This window comes from Doryrhamphus excisus, linkage group LG13, assembly GCF_037039965.1.
Source record: "Doryrhamphus excisus strain RoL-2023G ecotype Guam linkage group LG13, RoL_Dexc_Guam_v1.1, whole genome shotgun sequence".
Lineage (NCBI taxonomy): Eukaryota > Metazoa > Chordata > Actinopteri > Syngnathiformes > Syngnathidae > Doryrhamphus > Doryrhamphus excisus.
Window position 1 is genome coordinate 11,491,654 of NC_136369.1, and position 22,877 is coordinate 11,514,530.

The window sequence follows — 22,877 nt, forward strand, 5'->3', positions numbered from 1 at the left end:
ATATGTGTTGGATCCCAAATCCGATCCGGAAGTAGAGAGTGGACATTCCAAAGTTTCTCAAGAAAAGAGATTACTTCAAGACATTTCTGAATTGTAAGTAGCTTTAGCATTTTAGCGCTTTGTACAACATTGGTAACGTGTAATGTGGCCATTACATTTTTTTAACGGGACTAACAATGTTTAAAAAACTGTGGTGGGAAATGACTTCACGCCGTGGTGGATATTTAAGATGAAAGAAATGCTGTCATTATGAGCAGAAGAAACATTAGTGCGTGGAAGTATTTACTCGGCAGACCGCTCAGTCATGGCACAAAATCATTCTAAACACTGAACAACCCCCTCCCAACCGAAACAGGTTGAATTGGCGAAAAATGTCGGCCAAAGTTGGCTGAATCTCCTCTTACTGAGCGTGAATGGAAGCTAGCAGGGTTAGCTTGTGTGTTTATGTTTAATCACATTTATTTTTGAATACTCGTCTTAGCTGTAAATACACAATCTCCACACACTCACACACGCAAAACATTTTTGCTTTACAATTTCAGAAGTGTATTTCAGTATATATGGCTTATGGTTTGTAGCTCTTTATACAAGACTCTGCTGACTTTAAATTTTATAATGACAAATTTATAATGACAATGACATCATGTGGCGACTTCGAGGTCAGCCAATAGCTACTTTTCTTACTGATGGGTTGGCAACAGTGAGCCCTCTTCCTATGACTGCTTGTTAGTAGCCTCTCTGAGACTGCGCGAGAGTGTATGTGCGCGCACACTACGGGCATGTGTCTCTGCACGAGCCGTGAGTGACAGCCACTAAAGTCACTCCCCCTTTTCTGCCTGAATGACAAATCAAATTCAGTTAAACCTGTAATTGTGAAGGAAATATAAATGTTTTGTACTCTGAAACTACTATTGGTAACATATGCAAGCCATTTGGATTTTGTTAGATTTTCTGGGTGATAAAAGTGTCATTTGGCGAGCTAACAAACTAGGCCACTAGAGGGTAGTGTAAATCTTTTTGTATTAGTTTTCAACGCATCAGGTATACCGAAGAAGTCGACCTCCTCAAGACGAAACCCGCCATTTGTTGACGAAATAACCAGTACAGTCGAAACTGATGAAAACAGGTAAAAACCGTCATCATATAGATCATAGCATAATCTACACAAAGCCTTCGGCTAAGCCGATGATTCATCTGGTGAGAAGCATGACTCGTAGAAGTATCGTGTGGGATTATTTTGAAACAGTCAGTACAGAATCGGTGGTGTGTCTGCTGTGTCAAAATGTATTGTCTAAACACGAACATGCCGGTACGACGGCGATGCTAAGACATCTGCGCGCCAAACACCCCAAAGAGACTACCATGGAACTTGGGAGGACCGAGGGTCAAGAAGCTTCGACTGGACACCAACCGATGGACACTGACGCTGCACAAGGTACTTGAACACACCGTACCCTCCTCATCTGGAGGTGGTCACCATTTGTTCTTTTTAACAATTTAATCGTCACTTATTGTAATTCTGTATGAAAGCATAAAAGATAACCACTATTAACGGGATATATGTACTTTGGTCGGACATTTTCTACACATTTATTTTAAGGTTCTAGTCACCAATAAACAAACCATAAAATATAGCATCGCCTACCACCAGCTAGGATGTGCATAAAATAACAGATTGCACAAAAATGTCTAGATTTTTCACAATTAAAAAATAAAAAGCTTAAGAATTGTCATGATCTATGATTAGGCTCAATTAAAATAACAGTTGTCACTCACCGCTGTCTGATATATACTTACATGTCAGTGGCGCAGGCCAACCAACAATTTGGAGTTATTGACTGCTTATGAGAGTCTATACATTCAGTGATGACTAACGTTAGCAGCTAAACTTTGCCAAATGGCTATCATTAGCTGGCAACAAACATAACTAGTATGTGGGGTGTGGCTTACGTGCTCCCAGCAGGAAGAGGCTGCCTTTATAATGCACATACAAAAGTTAGCGTCCCCTGCATGTCAGACGGTAAACAGCATCTTTTAAGATCTGGGTTAATGAGACCGCTGACTTTTGATGGCTGATTGTGAAAATATTTGGTTCATTAACCCTGGTTATTCAGAAATCGACTAGCACTAATAACCATACAATGTTCTAGTCCAAGAAAATATTTGTTTAACCTGTTTTACCTACAGCTTGCTTCTTTGTTACATTATTTTATCATACTTTTAAAGGAATGGTTTAGCTATTAACTACATGTCTTAAATTCTTCTTCTGTAGTGGAGGTGGAACTGGAGGAGGCAGACTGTAACACCGTCATCACTGTGAATACTGACATTGATTCTGCACTAAACGGCATCCTTGTAGCTGTACAGGGAGAGCCCATGGAACAAAGAAAAGACGACAACGTGGTAAAAAATACTACAATCTCTTCAAAGCCAAAACCACGTCGGAGTATTATCTGGAGACACTTTGAACGCTTGGAAAATTCAGATGGTTGTCAGTGTTTGATTTGTAATAAGAAGATAAAGTGCTCTTCTGAGGGCAGCACAGGGAACCTGCACAAACACATGTCCAAGAGGCACCCGCATGTGAATTTACAAACAGGTGAGGTGTTGAAGCAGTCATTATCAGACACATCTTCACATACAAAGTCAAAGGATCACCGGAAAACATGTCCAGCAAAGGTCACGAAAAACGTAGCAGGTCCAGGTAAGCCTTTATGGTCACTATATTGTATTATTTCAGTAACCAAAAATACTTATGGACTTTGTCTTCTTCAGATGTACTACAGGTTTCACAGGCAACTGCCGGAGACAAGTGTGATTTTAGGAGGGAGCTGGAGTTGATAGACGCTCTGAGGAGGGCGCAGAGGGAGGAGGCGCAGGCTCTGGAGCATCAGAGGGAGCTTATTGAGAAGCTGCGGGCTGTCAATGCCAGAGAGGTTGCTGTCGAGAGAGAGCAAATTGAGTCTCTCAGGAGAGCACAGCAGGAGGAAGCCAAAAAATTAAGCAGACAGAGAGAAGAGGTCGAGACAGAAAAGGCGACACTCCAGAGGAAATGGGAGGAGCTTGAAAAGGACCAACTGCTCTCCAGAGAACTTTCCACAGAACATCCAGCATCCGTTTCTCACTAAGAGTGACATTTTTAAAAATCGGCTAATTTGGCAGCCACAAATGCCTAGGTTTGTTTTTTTCTTTTAATAAAATCTGCTTTGCTGACCAGTCTTTGATTTTGCTTCTTATGTGACCAATGATTACTACAAAAACAACAAATAAAATAAACTTAAAAAGGAAACTATAACAAATATTGTGCATACCCCTCTTCGGGATTACTGTACATTCACAGCAACATCAATTGTTATTGTATTTATTCATCCAGGTTTGTCCTATTGAGATCCAAGATCTCAGTCGCCAGTTAACCTAGCATGTTTTTGGAATGTGGGAGGAAACCGGAGTACCTGGAGAAAACCCATGCATGAACATGCAAACTCCACACAGAGATGGCCAAGGGTGGAATTGAACCCTGGTCTCCTAGCTGTGCCACCCACATTGCCAAGAATGCAGCAGCAAAGTTACATTTAAAACAAGTAAAAACAAATACAGTTCATATACATAATGTACAATTGCCCATCCATTTTCTATACTGCTTATCCCCGGGGGGGGGGGGGGTTCTCCCCCATCTGCTTCACATCAATTTACAGTACATTTGTTCACTTCCAGTTTTCCAAATGTACTCCTAAATACATACAAAATTGGCAAGGCAGTATAACAATGTGGTAAGATAGGAGTCAATGTAGTCACTGGAAATAAATATAAGTCCTAGTTATTATATAATAACTGATGAAATTGTTAATAGTTGACAGAAACATAGCTGGATGATGATGAGTGAGTTTGTTCTCACAAAAGGCCAGTGCTGCCTTTGGAGGACCACGTGAGAACGTCTGGGAGTGGAGAGGACTCGCCTTCACCACCAAGCTCAAGGGTTACCATGCAGTGGTGCAAACATGAGTATTGCACAGTAGACACGCTAAGCAGCTCAACCACTTCCACGTGAGCTGCCTCCGCCGTCTACTCAAGACAAGATCCCGGACACGGAGGTCCTGGAAAGGGCCGGCACCCCCAGCATCCACAGAAAGCTCAAGCCAGATGGGATGGACATGTCACCAGAATGGCTGACTGCTCAAACAGCTGCTGTATGGAGAGCCATCTCAGGGCAAGCGTTCAGTTGGGGGACAGAAGAAACGCTTCAAGGACTGCCAAGTGTCCTTCAAAGCTATGGATATCAACCTCAACACTCAGGAGTCACTTGCCCAGGACAGTCCAGCATGGCAATGCAAGATCACAAATGGAGCTGATGCATCAGAGACCTCAATTCTGGACAAGAACCCACAGAAACAAGGTAGTACCAACTTTCTCATTAAAAGACTGGTGATTACCATCCAAAGAATGTTGTTACAAAACAAGTGACTACAAATGTTGTAAATTTTATTTTTCCTGAAGCATATGTTGCTATAATTATCATTTGTGTTTTTGTTAATGTACAGTAAACATGAAGAGGAATGTGCACAAGATATGCCCTTTTTGCACAATGAAAGATCCAAAAACTGGTCGACAAGGCAGATTTTATTATAAAAAAAAAAAAATCAGGCATTTGTGTTGGTTCCAAACGACTCCATAAAAAATGTCACCCTCAGTGAGAAACAGAGTCTTGATGTTGTCCAGAGAGCAGTCGCTCCTTCTGCTTGAGCTCCTCCCATTTCCTCTGCAGCTCCGCCTTTTCTGTCTCAAGCTCCTCTCGCTGACTGCTTAATTTTTTGGCTTCCTCCTGCTGAGTTCTCCTGAGAGACTCGATTTGCTCTCTCTCTACAGCAGCTTCTCTGGCATTGACAGCCCGCAGCTTCTCGACAAGCTCCCTCTGATGCTCCAGAGCCTGCGCCTCCTCCCTCTGTGCTCTCCTCAGTGCTTCTATCAACTCCAGCTCCCTCCTAAAACCACGCTTCTCTCCTGCAGTTGCCTGTGAAACCTGGAACAAATCTGAAAGATACATGGTCCATTAATATCATTAATAACAGAGAGAATACAGTATAGTGACCATAAAAGCTTACCTGGAACTGATACGTCCTTTGTGACCATTGCTGGACATGTTTTACTGTACTTGGACTCTGTTTGTGAGGATGTGTCTGGCGACTGCTTCAGCACCTCGCCTGTTTGCAAATTCACATGCGGGTGCCTCTTGGACATGTGTCTGTGCAGGTTGCTGGTGCTGCCCTCAGAAGAGCACTTTATCTTCCTATTGCAAATCAAACACTGACAACCATCTGAACTTTCCAAGCGTTCAAAGTGTCTCCAGATCATACTCCGACGTGATTTCGTCTTTGAAGGGGGCTGATTTTTTACCACGACTTCTTCTTTTATTTCTTCCATGGCTTCTCCCTGTACAGCTACAAGGATGCCGTTTAGTGCAGAATCAATGTCAGTGTCGTTCACAGTGATGACGGTGTTAGAATCTGCTTCCTCCAGTTCCACCTCCACTACAGAAGAAGAGATAGAGATGGTTAGGGATGCAATACCCATTCCTGCAAAAGTGAGGTTAAATATTTTCTTTTCATAAGAACATTTTGTCGGTTTCTAAATCATTTTTCTTTAGTACAGGATGGGTAAGGAGAGGGGGCAAACATACCCAAAATAGTATCAGTAAAGGTAGCTAAAATAAACTGAACGACCAGGGTTAATGATCCATATCTTTTTGAATCTTTTTAAGAATCAGAGAAAGCGTCAGAGGTCTCCATTTACTCAAATCTTATGAGTCCTCTGGCTGCCTACTGCCAAGTACACAAGGCATGTTCCAGACAGACTCACTGGAAACATCATGGACTCCGATTATTCATTTGAATAGGCTCACAGACTTGAGTCAGCAGACTCAATGGAAACAGACTAAAAGATTTAGGATGAATTGTTCCATTGACTATAATTCATTTGAATTGATTTACTAACCCACCCTCAGCCATCTCTGTGTGGAGTTTGCATGTTCTCCCCGTGCATGCGTGGGTTTTCTCCGGGTACTCCGGTTTCCTCCCACATTCCAAAAACATGCTAGGTTAATTGGCGACTCCAAATTGTCCATAGGTATGAATGTGAGTGTGAATGGTTGTTTGTCTATATGTGCCCTGTGATTGGCTGGCGACCAGTCCAGGGTGTACCCCGCCTCTTGCCGGAAGACTGCTGGGATAGGCTCTAGCACCCCCGCGACCCTCGTGAGGAAAAGCGGTAGAAAATGAATGAATGATTTACTAACTTAAGTTAGTGGACTTAGTTGGAAAAACGCATCTGTAATGTCTCTAAAGTGGCATAATAACATAAAAATGGACATAGAAATGCATAATGAAAGATACGTAGCTATTGTATATACATATATATGTGTGTATAGGTACTTAACTATTCAGGAATTATGAGAAATTATCTTTATTGCCATAATCATTTTCATTGTGAATTACTGAGTGATAACTATTCTGATGACCTGTACACTTGAATACAGGTAGTGCCAAGTTTACTGGTTAACCTTTATATATGCTACTGTATATGTTCTATAGGTTAGATCATTTTTATTGTGTGATTTGCATTGTTAGTCCAGTGAATGGCATCATGTGTACTGGGTATGGTATAGTGGACACTGGGTATGATGGAGGTCAGTTTGAGCTCCAGTGATAAAGCCAGGCCTATGGATTGTTCCCAACCCACAATCAGACAATAGACAGCCTCCAGGGTGCGAGAGAGAGTGACAAATCCTGACCAGGATTGCTTTATCTGGTTGGAATACCAGCGGAACTGGTTTTGCCGTGCCAGTTGTACAGCACGTGGAACACACGGCATGAACAGCACCCGGATGGATCAGCAGCCCCATTGTGCTTCGACGCGATATGGACTGTTATGATCTTCGTTTAATTTTTAGTTTTTTAATTATTCTTGAAACTAAAGATTTTTTTTGTTTTTGTATGCCAGTGCTTCTCAAAGAGTGGAGCAGGATCCCCTGACAGAAAGTAACCGAGAAAAACTGCTGTATGCCAATTCCCTAAACAAACGACTAATAAGAGGAAAATCCAGTTTAGGGCTTCAAAATAAAATGATGTCGAAAAATATGGTCTCAAAGTTTCCATTCACTGGCAGTGTAGAAAACTGATAGATGAATGGAATTGGAATTGTGGCTAGCTTATAATCGATATTTTTGTTACATTAATTGTTGTTTTTAATAGGTTGTGTTGGTATGGTTTTTTTTGGTGAATGGACTTAAAAATAAAACACGTTTAACTAGGAGCCGAAGTCCGCAAAATGAGGCTAATGTGCTTTATCCTCTCTTTCAGAATTATTGGAAGTGCTGCATAAATTGTTAAACACAACAAATGGCGACAAGCTCGAGGTAAGAAGGCACGATGTATTTATGTGTTCAGTACCTTGTGGACCATCAGTGTCCATGGGCTGCTGTCCAGTCGAAGCTTCTTGACCCTTGGTCCTCCCAAGTTCCATGGCAGCCTCTTTGGGATGTTTGACGCGCAGATGTCTTAGCATCGGTGTCGTACTGCCATGTTCGTGTTTACACAATACATTTTTACACAGCAGACAGACCACAGATTCCGTATCGACTTCTTCAAAATAATCCCAAACGACACTTCTCCTCCGAGTCATATTTCTCACCAAACAAGACGAATCATCGGGTCAGTCGAATGATTGTTACTTTCGACTGTACTAAATTCGTCAACAAATGGCGGGTTCTGTGGCGTGTTGAGGAGGCCGACTTCTTCGGCTAAACTAACTGTGTTGCAAACTAGTATCCCAAGGTTTATACTACCCTCTAGTGGCCCAGTTTGTTTCTTGGAATGTAATGGAATGGCCTTTATTGTCATTATACAAGATGTACAACGAGATTGAAGAGCTTCTCCTTTCAGTGCAGTAGTCAAGTTAAAAAAAATATACAAAAGTAGAGTAAAAAAGACAATTTAACAAGATATATACAAGATATCCAAAATATTCTTATTCTTCAGCAGCTCTGAACTTCAACACCAACAGTGTGTACTGTTCATGTAAAACAAAGCAATTAGTGTTATTGTATTAATTGTGTCTTTTAAATCTTGACGTCATGCTGTTTTTTTGTTTTCACTATGTATACTTTGCCGTACAATATTTTGCCATGTCATTTTGCAGCCAGCACGGTGACCGAGTGGTTAGCGCGCAGGGCACACAGCTGGGATTAAGATCTTAAGATATGCCTTTATTCGTCCCTCAGTGGGGAAATTTGTAATTTGGGAGACCCAAGTTTGAGCATCTCTGTGTGGAGATTCTTACCGTGCATGCGTGGGTTTCCTCCGGGTACTCCGACTTCCTCCCACATTCCAAAAACATGCTAGGTTAATTGGCAAACCTAAATCGTCCATAGGTATGAATGTGGGTGTGAATGGCTGTCTATATGTGCCCCGTGATTGGCTGGCGACCAGTCCAGGGTGTACCCCGCCTCTCGCTGAAGATAGCTGGGATAGGCTCCAGCACACCCACGACCCTCGTGAGGATAGATAAGCGGTAGAAAATGAATGAATTAATGATTGTGCAGCCAGAAGCCACAAAAAAATCAACTTTATAAAATTTATATTACAAATGCTATACGGAGAATTGCTAACAGTAAGACACAGAAAGTTTTCCTCTCAAGCCCTTGTTGTTCTTCTTGTCTCCCTTTGTATTGTATTCTCGCACTCTTGCCTCCGTTTTCTTCTTTTCTATCTCCTCCTTCTCCGGACCAAAAGAAACCAAGTCTTATCCAAGGTTTTAACATGCAAAATGCTAGCTACACAATAACTTGTCATGATCAGAAAGAAGCAGCTGAAAACAATTAAATTAAGACAATTGTATTTATTCAAGGAGATATCTGTCAAACTAACAGTTTCCTAAATTAAACACACACACAAACACACACTGAGCCCGAAGGGATATGGTCAAATTAAATATTAGATAAATACTCCAGCTTCAACAGAAATTCACAGACTGACAAAAGTGAACACAAACAAATGGAATCCTTCTCCACACCAAAAAAAACATCTTCCCATCTTCCTTAGACAGACACATTTTTAAATACATTTTGCAGTGCACTGGCTGGAAGAGGAAGCACACTCCTTGGTAAATAATGTTACAGTTATCAGTGCAAAACAATGTAACACAATACAAGCTAAATCAGAATGTGCTTGGAATGCGTTTTCATGGGGAGGACTAAGTGTTATGCTGGAATATAGGACATATGAAGATATTTAATGTAAATGTACTTTTGTAATAACACACTGTTGGGATAGTGATAGGTTTACATTACTGTTTTCTTCAATCCTGAGTGGGTCTAAAGGTGGTGAAGCATACAGTATTAATAAAATAAACAGTTCAACAGTGTTCAGGATATTAGTGTGTGGCTACTGCATGACAACCAAACATCTTCCTGGTCACATGTGTTGTATCCAGTGGTTCAAAAATCTATTAAAGGGTGAATGAGGTACCACTGTGGATTTGAGGCATTGGTAAATATCCTTTTTTCCTGTTAAACAAGTCTTTATAAAACTAAAATCAGCTCTGAAAGGACAACAAATGTAAACAGCTCATTTAGTTGTCAAATACAGTCATCTAAAACCAAATTAAACATTAAAATGTCACTCCTCACAATACTCGAAGAGCCTCGTTTCTGCTGGTGCAAGATTAAATAGGAAATTGTAATGTATAAATGTTCGCTTCCAGCACACGTCACACATTCAAAGCCATCCTTCTTTCAAGTAAACCTCAAAGTGTAACAGATGGCCACCCAAAAAAAGACTAAATATCCTCAAATTAAGCCCTGTTATTCAACGTTCAAATTAAGCTACAGTATTTTGAAGCACAAACCGGCAGAATTAGGATGTTTGCGAGCATGTGGCCTCTGCAGGGAAAATGTGATTTCCTCACTATAAACAAAACTGCTTTGACAGTGAACGTGACCACAAAACACTTGAAGCCTCTTTTCAAGGCCACATGATGATGGAGGTCGGATTGTAGTCACTGCATTCGGGGACATAAATCCACCGTGACACAATTTTTTTCTTACATAGCTTATGAAACACACAATCCCTGGTATATCACATACCATTTATATCATCATCTTCCAATGGCAAAACTAGTTTCATATACATTGCCAAGTTGTGCACAGCTGCATTACTCTGCTTGTATTTTTTTTTCCAAAAAAGCTGAGCACCATCAATAGAACATCAGTAGTAAGTACTGTCAGAAAAGTATCCGTTTGTAAGTCAAATCATCTGTGTGTGACATTAACATTCAGGGAAAACACTTTCACAATAAGGTGCCATTGGACTTAAATGCATACGATCTTTCATTCCATCTACAAACCAGAAAGAGGTCTTTTTTACCCCCAACCTGAGTACTTACAGGCATTAGGTATGAAACTATAAAATGTTTCCATTACACAAAGTGAATATTCTACTCAAAAGGTGGCAAAAGAAAACAGAAAGTCGATGTAAACTGCAGTAGAAGTGAAAACATTCAGACCTGCTTGTCAGGCATGTTTAGTAGTTGCTCGCCTGCAATATGATTAGTTCTTATGTCCCTGCAGAGCATCACACAGGTTGTGGTTTGGATCAGGCTCTTTACTCATGACCTCCACACACTCCCATTCTCCGCTACAGCTGGACCGCTTCACAGCCTCCACCACCGTCTGCACGTAGAGGCCATCCTCAAAAGTGGGTGCCATGGCGATTGGGCCACGTGCCCATAACCTACGCTCCTGGTGAGCCTGGAAGGACTGTCTCAGGGCTTTAACCATGGAGCCCAGCCCCTGCAGGTGAGTCAAAGGTATGTCTTTCACGTCAGGCCCAGCCCAGCCACCATCACCGAGCAACAGCTCCTCACTTATGCTGCCATTGCGCTGACCGTACAGTTTTGTCCCCCTGGCAACCAGTCTCCCACTGGATCCGACTATCATCACCTCATGCACAAATGAGCCTGGCATGTTGAAGTTCAAGGTCACAGTGCAGCACATGCCACCCGAGGACGGCCCCATCAACATTTGGAAAAAACAAAAATCATCGCTGGTGACTCGGCGGATGCCTCTGATGGTGTCGTTTTGTTGTACAAAGGTCCGCAGCAAGCCGTGAACACGCTGTGCCCGGGCCCCAGTCAGATAACTTAAAAGGTCAATAATGGTGGAACCAACTGTATGCAGGCCACCTCCCCCCATCAGGTCCTCACAAGTCCAGCCGTACGACTGGTCCAAGAGGCTGGGGCCATACACGCGCACATCGCAGACCTGCACTTCACCCACGTATCCTTCCACCAGCAGCTGCTGCATCGTCACAAATGCAGGAAGATAACGCAGCGTATTACCCATGATGCTGAGAAGCTGGGGGTAATACCTGGCCGCATTCACCATCTGGAAAGAATCCACAGCAGTAGCAGCTTTCTCACATACAACATTCTTACCTATGCCTGCAGAAAGACAGAGCGAGGAGAAAAACGTGTAAAATATTCAGATCATAATCATGGTTAATTTTTTTTTACTTTTTTTCTTGCAAAAAAAATAGATAAAGCAGGTGGACAAACATAAAACTCCAACTTCATCACTATTAGAGCTACATTGACAAAAATAAGTCGACTTACTATCCACTGAAAATGAGTCAACACAGCCATTATTGACTAAATACCTGGCAACGCAAGTGAGTACTGAGATAACGGAGTCTTGCTTACAGTCAAGCATGGTGGCTGTTTTATGTTCTGGGGCTGCATGAGTTCCGTCAGCACTGGGGAGTTGTGGTTCATCGAGGGAAACATACACTTGAACATGTAGTGTGACAATGTGAACAGAGCTTGAGCCCTTTCCTTTGGAATGTTAGGAAATGAATGCCCAAGTGGATTAAGGCAGTGCTTGGTCCCAATGGTGCTCACACTAACTACTGACACTATGGGCAGAATTTAGACATGCTCGCTGTGAGGTATACTCACTTGTGTTGTCAACCATTTCACAATAATGTTGACCTATTTTCGGAGGACAATAAATCTAAAACTGCTATAGAAGCTGTACACAGACTACTCTAATTTATATACATGTTATTTTCGTATTGTGTCTTGAGTGCCTTGAATAATTTTTTTGCTTTACTTTCCGTATAGACATACATTTTTGGAGCGAGTAAACAAAAATTCTGCTTCCTGCAACATGAGATGTAGTGCAGAGATAATCAAATACAACATCAAGGTTTCATTGCTGTGGACTTCCAAGGCGGGCAGGACACACGCAGCCAGGAAGTTGCAACTATAAGAGGAAGCTGAGGTCAACGCTCAGGAATTCCATGAGAAAACGGAACAAATCTACTCTGCGATGAGGGTGATGATGGTATTATGTGATAGATTGCTGTTTGTATTGACTCATATGACTCATATGACCACATCAGAAAAACTGTAAGCAAAAAATATTTTCCAGCTGAAAACAACTTGGAAGTAAATAGTGAACCCTGTTTCCAAACAGCTAGGTCACACAGGCCGGTTGTTTTCTAAGAAATCTCTCCCAATATCCCAAGTGTGAACTGAAGGTTCACATCTCAAGGTGTGGCTTTCAGCCATTGTGCATGTCTGTGAAATTGCATGTGTGTTTATAACCTCTTACCCAGTGCTTTGACAGCAATTTGCCTCGTCATTGAGGGTGGAATATAGATGCAAACAAGGTCAACATCTTGGTGCAGAAGGACATCATCGGACCGACTCGTGTGAAACGGGATACCAAGCTCATTTGCCAGGCTGCACGCTTCTTCTTCGCTCCTCCCCCACAGTGCATGGACCTCAAAGCCCTCAGCTTTCAGCAAAGGGACCAGCAATCGGGCTGTGCTCCCCGTGCCAAACACGCCGACTCCGGGCAGCATGACAGCGCCGCTCAATGCAGCCTTATATTGAAACCATGGTGATGCTCAGAAATGACATTCCATCTGTAAAGCAAAGGTGTAAAATGGCGTTTAAAGAGATGCTACTACATGAAATATACAGAATTATGGCGCAAAAACAGCTAAATATTGACCAAGAAACAATTATGATAAAAAAACCCTGGTACAACCGGATGTCACACACGCAGAGAGGACAGTTAAGTTTGCTGTTATTGAGATTGTTCACCGACCACCTCCTTGTTATCCTTACATGTGTCTCAAGCAAGTCTTGTTTTTATGGACCAAAACAAAAAACAACCCTTTTATTTGGTGCACAGCCACTACAAGAGCCTGTCTTACGATTGGGAGGCATAATGAAGCATGAAAAGTGAACGAATAAGCGACATTATTCTTCCATAATGTAGCTAGAGCTATCACACAAAGCATACCCACAGCTGGAGCTGTGTCATGTGCACTGTATCATGCGCTACTGTATCCTACTGCAAGGACAAACATAAATATGATACCAAATCACATTGATTAATAAATGTACTCTATTAATCCCATGATGGAAATGACATAACAGTGAGTGAAGTCATAATACAATACAATGAAGCCCCTATTTAACGCCATACACGTAATACTAGATGCCAAGTACTCTCTGCAGGTGAATAATTACACAGCTTTAGTCAATATAGGGGCAAATGCTGACAAAATCTCCTGGCTGTGGCAACTGTTTCAACAAACACAACATGTCACATTGACATCCAGACGATTTTTTTCTTATCCGCAGTCTGACAACAACTTACTTTGTCCTATTGTTATTGTAATGTTCCCTAATCTTACTCTTTTTCCCCATTATTAACATACCATTCCTCTCTCATATCAACATCTACAGCACCTCTACAGAAAATATTAAAAACAAATGCATAGTTATTTTAGATTGATATCTATTTTTTAATATTCATTTCCATTTTGCCTTCTTCAGAGCTGTTGTTTCAGAGCCACTTTCCATTGCTCAGTTCAACCTTAAACACTATTAATCATTCTGTAAATTGCTATTTGACCACTTTTGGGGCACCTGACACCAATCTTCTGGAGGCTCACCTAACTCTAATTAAAGTTTTAGAGTAAACTGCTAAATCTTGGTTTTACTTACTTAAAGCGAACATCAACGGCTAGCTCGGTTTGTGTTGCTATAAGCCTGTTTTTATACACCGTATAATGGGCGCCACGTTATTGTATTTAGGCTAAAAATACAACTTGAAAGTTGAAAATATTTCAGTCATTAACCACAGATAAGACAGGCACCATACATGTAAGAGTCATTGAGCATTGTGATAAGGCTTGCTAGCACATTTGTCAGCTAACAAGCGAGCAGGACAATTGAAATCAAACACCTTCAGTGAAGGGGTAAGACTGTGCAGCTTTCATAAGAACTTTGCACACATTAAGTTAAAAAACAAATAACGTAACGTTAGATACCTACTATATTTATCCAGTCGAGTTCATCAACAACTGTAGCAAGTGTTCTGACGGGCGCTGCCCAGTTGACGATGGAAGTGAATGGTCAACCAGAGACACTAAAACGAGAAGATTGCTCATAATCATTGGACATTTTGAACTTGATTAGCTTCCCCATATGCCTTGTATAACTTCTTTTTTAAATTATTTGCAGGTTAATACACAAATTGAGTAAAATTCGTAAATGCAATGGATAGATGTGAGCATTCACTAAGTATTCACTAAGTATTTACCAGCCATTTACCGATGTTATTTTCGCCATCTTTCCCGGAAGTGGGCATGTTTGTTGAAAAGACTGTTTCGACATATGTATTTTATTAATTCATTTGCCCGTGTTGTCAGGTATAGTTGTATACACAAATGTCTGTTTTTCACAGACATCTAAAATAAATTCACAATAAACAATATTACTATTGTGGAGGCTAAGATGGAATATTACAATAATAAGTGCTGTTCATCTGTTCGTCTAAAACAATAAAACTTTTTTGAAACTAGTATTAACGTAGTTTTTTGTATAGTATCGTCGTTATAGTTTGAAGCGGTGTAAAACTGCAATAATGTTGCTGACAGTATTTCGCGAAAGGCATTTAAAATCTATGCAGGGCGACAAAGTGACCACCAGGGGCGGTAGTTAGCTGACTGTTGTGGCTAGAAATCGCTAGGCATTCTGGGACCTTTAGTTCTAAATGGCGGGCTGTCGTGTTGACAATATGATTCGGAAAACTAGAAAAGCGTGAATTGCTTTTTTTAAAAAACACACCACAATTAAGAATACATATAGATTTAATTTGCGTTTATTTAAGATGTAACTGCGTGAATAAAGCTGCGGTATCACAAAAAAGCTCTTCTGGTTGGCGTAAAATAAACAGGAAGTTGTTAGCGTTGTGGGACGTGTAGTTCCGGCAGCAGGCCGCTGAAGGAGACATCGCGCAGGATAAAGAAAGGGCAATAAAATAGTCACAGTTAGACCTGTGGGTTGACTTTTTGGACTTGGCGTTTGTATTAAGATGCCTGGGTTCACCTGCTGTGTCCCGGGCTGCTACAGCAACTCACACAGGGACCGGGACCTACGCTTCTACACATTTCCTAAAGACAACACGCTGCGGGAGCTGTGGCTGAGGAACATCTCCCGGGCCGGGGTCAGTGGCTGCTTCAGCACCTTCCAACCCACCACGGGTCACCGCGTCTGCAGTGTGCACTTCGTAGGCGGGAGGAAAACCTACAGCATCCGAGTACCGTCGCTTTTCCCTCTGAGGGGTGTGAATGAGCGCAGGGTTCGACGAGGCAGGGGCAAGAAGGTGTCGACGGCGGCTCCAGGAGCCCCCGTAACCGCTGCAGCCACCACCGGGATTGTTATCAACACCGTGTTGGGAAACACGGCTGACAGTGCCGAGGCCAACGCCGGTGGCGAGGCCATCGACGAAAGCATCACGGTGGTTCAGATTGGCCAAAACGGGGAGTATCTCGGCACGGCGCGACTGCCTGTGGCGACAGAGGGATCTTACACAGTTTCGAACGAACTCACCGCCGACGACTCCTCCGCTGAGGGGCAGCAGCCACTGATGCAGTACGTCAGCGTCACCAGTAGCCCACTGGACCACTCGTACTCGCTGACCACCGGCACCACGTCCACCGAGCTGCTGCGCAAACTCAACGAGCAGCGAGACATCATCGCTCTCATGGAGGTGAAGATGAAGGAGATGAAGGCCACCATCCGCCAGCTCCGGGTGGTGGAGGCCAAGCTGCAGGAGGAGGTGCGGGAGCGGGATCGGCTACTGTGCAGCGCTTCGGTAGCTCCCAAGAAAATATAATAGGCGAACTCGAAAAAGACATGAGGACACAGGATGGGGATTTGTACAAAATATTGTATTTTCAACAACTATAGAGCTGATTTTCGTAGCCCTTGATGCATAAAGATAAACTGTCTAGTTGTTTAGCTGGTAGTAATGCTGACCTGCTATGAAATCCACCGTTATTTAACCCCCCCCCACACACATACAGTTAGACTAATATTTATGAGTGTCAGGAAGGTTGCTTTCGTTCGATTTTTTGTTCATTTGAAATTTAAAAAAATCACCAGAATGGCACAGCACATTTTTATGGCATATTAATGACATCTACAACATATCACAGGCCCCTTTTAAGCTACTTTCAATTTGGGAGTGGTTGCAACATGCTAACATACAAATTATGTATATCGTAAGTGCATTGTTTTTGTGCGATGGATGCATTTGATGTGCCTGTTTAAGTTGTTTCCTAGCTCTTACAATTCGTTGTTATTACTGGCTGCATTTTCTCACAAGTGCTTTTAAATGCACAACATGATACATACATACATTTTTGATCTTTAGACTGACATTTGTGCCCTGTTTTCAATTTGAAGTAAATTACATTTTGAAATAGATTTGCTTCATAGAGTTCTTTTCAGATCATCCACCGAAGTGTTTGCAATTTTGAAGGCAAACCTGTTGTGATCAACCTGTACAGTATTCTCAACATGCTTCAGTACTCATGGTAGGTGAATTCACTCAAAACAATTCCATAACTACACATCTAATTGACTCGTTAAGTGTATTTCTATGTTGTAACATCTTTCCCTTTCTACAGGTCATTTGGAGTTGACGGTGCTGCAGCGTTGTTTCCTCCCTCTAGATGGCAGTAACCTCAGCTTGGAAGGTCCTTTGCTTGATGGCTCCCATCTGGCAGTGTTGACATGGTAAGTATATCATTAAACTGGTGTCCTGTTCTTCAAACCTAAGCTCTTATTGATTTAAACACCTGCAATAGTAATAATGATATGTGTCGAAAGGTAAGTTGTTTATGGTGAGTACAGAAGAGAGGGAGGGCTCAGACTCATAATCTCGTTTGGATTTATTTTGTATTTTTTTCCACTTCCAACCCGTGTTGCATAATGCTTTAATCCAAGTGCTGTCAATCAAACATACGCCACTCTTACCTAAATTTTCAATGGTGGTCATTGTTGCACCGCAGGTCTTTGCGTTATTCCACAATAAAACAAGAATTATGGTCATTTTTGTTGTATTATTGAATTTTCTTTTCTGTTTATCAAGATCAGCGACTTGAAATACCATTTAGAAACTGATTATTTATTTATTTGTACTGTACTGACTGAAGTCAAAACTGAAACCATTGAAATGCAACACAATGGAGAACAGTGAAGCACACGTGCATATTTAGGTGTCAAACTGTGTGATGTGTAGATCAAAGTCATACATGTTGGCAGGTCTACACTAATATTGAGTTTTTTGCCCTCCTGACAGTCCCCTAGGTTGGTCCTGCTCCACTATTTGAGAAACATCGGCCTATAGTAAGATAAACTGCAGTCCCTCCTAACACTGCATTATTTTATTAATGTGTCGTAAGCAGGTCTGCAAGGTGACAATGTGAAAAGTGTATGCCAAACATCCAAACAAACAGCTGGCACTGCCGTCAAAAGTAGCCTCCATGATGTATTGGTTCAGGCCAGTGGCTTCAGACACAGACAGATTAGTCTTCAGTTAATGGTCGTATTAAACCGCAGATTAACAATGGGATGTCTTTCCTCTTCTGTCAGCATACAGATGTGAACCAGGATTTACACTAATGCACAGCGTCAGCCATCTGTAGAAGAACTGTAGCATGGGATTTGGAGGCCAAGAGGTATAGAGGAACAGGATGTAAAACCAAGGTAAGGAAATACAGTTGTACTGTATATCTTAAACTCTTGATATACACACAGTGGGTGTATACCCACAACCCATATGAGTTGTTTCTATTGTCAAAGGGCACTCCGCTGCCATGTTGAACCCTCAGGTGGGCTACATTCTCTTATCTGCATCTGCTCATATATAAAAAAAAACACTCATAATCATGTGCTCGCCTCCAATCATCACATTTGATAGCAGCGGTAAAAGCAGGATTTAGTTGCAGGTCAGTGTTTGTTAGGGACACTATTATACTCATCTCACTATATGTGTTTTCATTGTGTGTCAATACAGGTTCTAAATACTAAAGACCGGAAATTAGAATGCTTTAATCCAGCGTGCTGTGTTGGGATGTGTGCTGCCATTGGTCCAGCCCTGTCATGACGCACACGCATATAGACACACACTAATCCAGTAGGGTAGTGCCTCGGTTGTGTGTTCTGTACTTTTGCAATCTCATGAATTCCCAGCGGATGGTGGCAGTCAGGACGCATCACATTTTTTGGATTTACATCCAGCAGGAGCGCCACATCAGAGCCTCCCTACACTGGAAGAGGCACTCACATCCGCGGGACTCTGCTGAGCCCAATGATGAAGTCCTGGGTCGGCACCACAGTGCTATTGCTGCCGATCGCCTTCTGTCTTGGTAAGATGATTTCAGTCAAATTTCCATGACGCAAGTTTGTTGTTCTTTCATGTGTTGTTCTGATTTATATATTCCTATTTGCGTCCTGGATTTGGATAGACATTCATTTACAAAGTAGTCATGATACAATCATCATGTTCCAATTTGTATCTCGGGACATGCATACAGTATATAATTCAATATTTTAAATATAATTGGTTATAATGCCATAACCTTTCAAAGAATGGATTTTACAATATGCTCATTATGTTGTTGCTGTGGTGTCAGTCACACTGCATTGCTGAAAACTAATTGTAATATTTTACTTGTCTTAGTTAGCCACATAATCTACAATATCTCTGTGAAAGTATCAGTCAGGCCTAAGCATGATGGCATCCCACCTGGGTGTTTTTGTGTGCACAACACAGGGCACAGTTTTATTTGGATTGGATACAAATTGTGTGTATTTGTACTAACATGCACATAAATATCTCTTTGTATTTTTTTTATTAAAAAAATTACATGAAAATGTCCTTTAAATGACAGTTAAGTCTCATTTGAGATGATTATATTAGATGCAAGCTGAATAACTTTTATAGCACATACTACTTAGTCCAAAACAGTATTATTAAAGGGGACCTATTATGCTTTTTCCAATTTTTTGACCCAAAATTTTGTTAGAAGGTAGTATTCTTGTGTTGAACGATGCCAGCGTTTCAGATAAAGAGGTTTATGCATTTGGACGTGAGCCTTAAAAGAAGTTTGGGATGGCTCTGAACACTCAGAGTTTTTTTGTAACGTTGGCTCACTGTGATGTCACAGTGAGCTCAACTTCCTTTTACGGCAGGCTGTGGGTGGAATAGATTAAGAGTGTTTAGGTAATACAGGGAAATACAGCTGGAATAGGTGTAGATTCTGGAAGATCTATAAAGCTTTCTGTGCCGGTTACTGTGTGTAGCTGCTCTAAAGGAGTCCATAACGCAATACAAAGGGCCGAAAATGAGCATAATAGGTCCCCTTTAATGAGAGGATGCCAGTTGAGGTATGTAGTTAAGACTAACCTAACCTAATGTAAACTTTTACCAGTTTATAGGAGTTGTAGAACACTACTTTGAAACTTGAGTTTCATTGGATTGCCTGACCTTTAACTGGCCCCTCACCTTTTTCTACTTCACCCCCCCCCCCCCCATCACGTGAATGGCTTGGCTTTCTTTTTACGCTGGATGCTCTTCCTGACAAAACCCTGGCCGGGAATCAAACCCAGGCTCTCTGCCATGAAAAGCATCTACCATTACACCACCCCTCACCTTAACATTATATTATAATAATCATTATTCAATTATTGACCAACTGGAAATGGAACGCTGCCTACGAGCTGGGCACTTACTTCCCCACTAGCCCACATTGCTAAATAGATGTGAAGACCATGAGCAAGGTAGCAAAACATCCCTTTTGTGTATTTGATCAATGTAGTCAGGCAGTGCTTATGTAAGCCCACAATGACTTAGGCTTTCACAATGTGTAATCCCTCCAGATGAATACAGCACAACATATTTTTGCATTTATTTGATCCTTACAAGCATCAGTCTCCCCAAGCATATGCACATTCTATTGTCAAATGAAATCCTCACATGAATCACATTCATATTTACTTATTGTTCTGTGTAATGTACTTTTATTAAAACCTTTTCTTTTATGCAGGGTTGGTCCGGGTCTGTAATGGAGCGGCTATTTCTATTTCATGTGGTTCCATCTACAAGAGTTTTGCACAGTGTTTGCTGACACTCGGGGACAGTTTGGTGGAAACACAAAAAGATCAGGATACGCAGGACATTGATGCAATCTGCAGGTGAGATTTTGCCTGTCACTGTGGAAACCACTCACTCACTCACTCTTGATTCTCTTTTGCTTTTATGACAAGCATTTTAGTAGTGAAATGGCTTGCCGATCCAGAGAAAGTCGTTATGTCATGCATGCAAAACATGAAATTCAATTTGTGCGGCTCTGCATGTTCTTTACATTTATTTAGGGTTAGGGTTGGTAACCTTTACACTTACCAGTGAGCTGGTTGACAACAGAACTGCTGGTTTTAGTCATCAAGTCACAAAAGTAAGCTTTAATGCCAGTATCGCCAGTTATCCTGCTCCACTGTGGAACAACTGGCGATAAACTACGCAAATCTCTTTCTACTACCACTACGACTCTTTCTACGTAATATTACTACTAATAAAAACAATTGCAGCAATAACATCAAGCCATTCACTACTTTTTTTGGTCAAATATTTCAAAACTACACTGGAGTTAAGTTTTAAAATGCATAAGACTTGTATGTTTACACTCAATGCACCTGGTGTTGTGTTTCTCGGCACATACCAGAATAAAGACTCATTTAACACAAAATGTGCTGATACCATTATGTGTGGGTTCACCACAAAGCTGGAAAATCTACAAATCATTTGAATGAATTAGTTAAGTTACAGTATATCCCCGCTCTTTGCTGGGGTTTCACACCATGAAAATCTTTTTGCCAATTGCAAATACGATGATTGAGATGGCCATAAAAATGTCTATTTTTGACACATGCCCCCTCCCAATATTCCTGCTAGCTTGACAATTTTGAATCAACATTTGCAATAACATCAACTGTTGTATTTATTACTAGGACAGTCAAAAATACGTTAACGGTGGTTATTTCATTAATTCCATTACATTTTTCAGTGTAATTAATACTTGTGCACCAGAGCAAACATGGCAGACGGAAGCACAGTGGCGCATCCCTACACAGTCACACAAGAGTGTGATGCTCTTTAATAACGTCATTCTGACCTGAACACATCAACAGCAGTACACCATATACTGTATGTACACTATCTCCAACTCATACACACGAAGGTAAGATGCCAACTATTGACTCGGTGTGCATATAACGAGATCTTAACTAGGTCTGCTATTCTTCCTCTCACCAGAGCGAGCGTGTTTCCTTGTGTAAAGGCATTTGAAGTTTATATTCATAAATATTTCATGCTCCTGTCAACATTATCATTTATTAAATGTTTTTCCTGTCCAAAGGCAGGGTTGCTTTCCCCCTCCCAACATCCCTCATGACTGTGACTTTTTTCCCTTTATTCTTTGAAGGTCCTGGAATGAGTTCCATGTTTGTGCCAACACGGCCATGTCTGGCTGCCCCCGAGAAGCAGCAGCAGTATGGGAGTCTCTAAGACAAGAATCCAGGAAGGCCCAGTTCTCTGGAAACCTCTATGACATGTGCGCCAGCCTCACCACCCTGGTACCCAGCACCGTGCCTGCACCCCTGACCCCTCCCACCTCAGATCAGACCAATCAGGAAACACTGAAGGGACGAACGTACCAGCAGAGCCCCGCCCTCACCACGATGATCTTTCCAATATGTAGCACTCTATTAGTGCTGCTCAGGATCTAGATAGGTCATCGTCATTTCAACTTGTATTGTTTGCTCAGAGACATTAATATGCCAGTTTTATATACTGTACAGTGTATTATATATTAGTTCTTACCTTCTTTTTGAGTGCTGACAGAAATGCTTTTTTAATCAGATTGGGACAAAGATAATTACAGATTTATTTATTATTAGTTTTTTTTAATCACAGATCAGCTGCGTTTATGATTAGGCCTCAATCCGAAAATCAGGGTTTCAAAAACAGAATCAACAAGACATATTTTTATTGAAACTCCTCACACTCGGAGTGAAGTTGACCTAATGTAAATATTAGTGACAGCTTTTCAATGAACACTATCTCATGGAGAACAAAGAATATTTTAATCCAAACATGTCATATGTCAAATTAGATAGCAGTATATTTAGAGTGCCCTCTGATTGGCTGGTGACCAGTTCAGGGTATACCCTACCTCTTGCCCAAAGTCAGCTGGGATAGGCTCCAGCATACAACTGCGGCCCTAGTGGAACAAGCAGCCTAAAAAAATGAATGAATATACAGAAGAGCATACATTAAATTAGTTATTCTATTTATGGCTATAAATTTAGTAAAATTAAGTAATTTAATTTGAAATTATGGAGAGAGGCTCCTTCCAAAAATGTTACAGAATGTAAATTTATTGTTAAAATTGAAAAAAAAA

At 41.4% G+C, this 22,877-nt stretch overlaps 5 protein-coding genes across 9 annotated transcripts; 3 read left to right on the forward strand and 2 right to left on the reverse strand.

Annotated features, from left to right (window-relative positions):
* Positions 1 to 883: 883 nt before the first annotated feature.
* LOC131139348 (uncharacterized) lies at positions 884 to 3,219 on the forward strand. Of its 2 annotated transcripts, XM_058088870.2 has the most exons (4): positions 884 to 1,126; positions 1,329 to 1,435; positions 2,273 to 2,704; positions 2,776 to 3,219. In XM_058088870.2, exons 2-4 carry the CDS (start codon positions 1,363 to 1,365, stop codon positions 3,126 to 3,128), a joined length of 858 nt encoding a protein of 285 aa, XP_057944853.2. In that variant the 5' UTR covers positions 884 to 1,126; positions 1,329 to 1,362; the 3' UTR covers positions 3,129 to 3,219. The 2 variants fall into 2 exon arrangements, with proteins under 2 accessions (XP_057944853.2, XP_057944852.2); XM_058088869.2 differs by having other exon boundaries at positions 888 to 1,435.
* Positions 3,220 to 4,599: 1,380 nt separating this feature from the next.
* LOC131139498 (uncharacterized) lies at positions 4,600 to 7,810 on the reverse strand. Its single transcript, XM_058089171.2, has 3 exons — positions 7,443 to 7,810; positions 5,100 to 5,525; positions 4,600 to 5,028 (listed from the first exon to the last, which is right to left on the reverse strand). The coding sequence occupies exons 1-3, from the start codon at positions 7,672 to 7,674 to the stop codon at positions 4,685 to 4,687; spliced, it is 1,002 nt and encodes a 333-aa protein (XP_057945154.2). The 5' UTR covers positions 7,675 to 7,810; the 3' UTR covers positions 4,600 to 4,684.
* A 1,064-nt stretch (positions 7,811 to 8,874) lies between these two features.
* gfod2 (glucose-fructose oxidoreductase domain containing 2) lies at positions 8,875 to 14,719 on the reverse strand. Of its 4 annotated transcripts, none has more exons than XM_058089032.2 (4): positions 14,680 to 14,719; positions 14,401 to 14,494; positions 12,662 to 12,977; positions 8,875 to 11,490 (listed from the first exon to the last, which is right to left on the reverse strand). In XM_058089032.2, exons 3-4 carry the CDS (start codon positions 12,912 to 12,914, stop codon positions 10,598 to 10,600), a joined length of 1,146 nt encoding a protein of 381 aa, XP_057945015.2. In that variant the 5' UTR covers positions 12,915 to 12,977; positions 14,401 to 14,494; positions 14,680 to 14,719; the 3' UTR covers positions 8,875 to 10,597. The 4 variants fall into 4 exon arrangements, with proteins under 4 accessions (XP_057945015.2, XP_057945019.2, XP_057945018.2 ...); XM_058089036.2 differs by having other exon boundaries at positions 14,397 to 14,494; positions 14,669 to 14,704; XM_058089035.2 differs by having other exon boundaries at positions 14,669 to 14,700.
* A 482-nt stretch (positions 14,720 to 15,201) lies between these two features.
* On the forward strand, positions 15,202 to 18,624 carry thap11 (THAP domain containing 11). Its single transcript, XM_058089039.2, has 4 exons — positions 15,202 to 16,949; positions 17,043 to 17,151; positions 18,010 to 18,123; positions 18,610 to 18,624. Exon 1 carries the CDS (start codon positions 15,443 to 15,445, stop codon positions 16,244 to 16,246), a length of 804 nt encoding a protein of 267 aa, XP_057945022.2. The 5' UTR covers positions 15,202 to 15,442; the 3' UTR covers positions 16,247 to 16,949; positions 17,043 to 17,151; positions 18,010 to 18,123; positions 18,610 to 18,624.
* On the forward strand, positions 18,315 to 22,875 carry nrn1lb (neuritin 1-like b). Its single transcript, XM_078795857.1, has 3 exons — positions 18,315 to 18,785; positions 20,466 to 20,613; positions 21,900 to 22,875. The coding sequence occupies exons 1-3, from the start codon at positions 18,728 to 18,730 to the stop codon at positions 22,201 to 22,203; spliced, it is 510 nt and encodes a 169-aa protein (XP_078651983.1). The 5' UTR covers positions 18,315 to 18,727; the 3' UTR covers positions 22,204 to 22,875.
* The last annotated feature ends 2 nt before the right edge of the window (positions 22,876 to 22,877 follow it).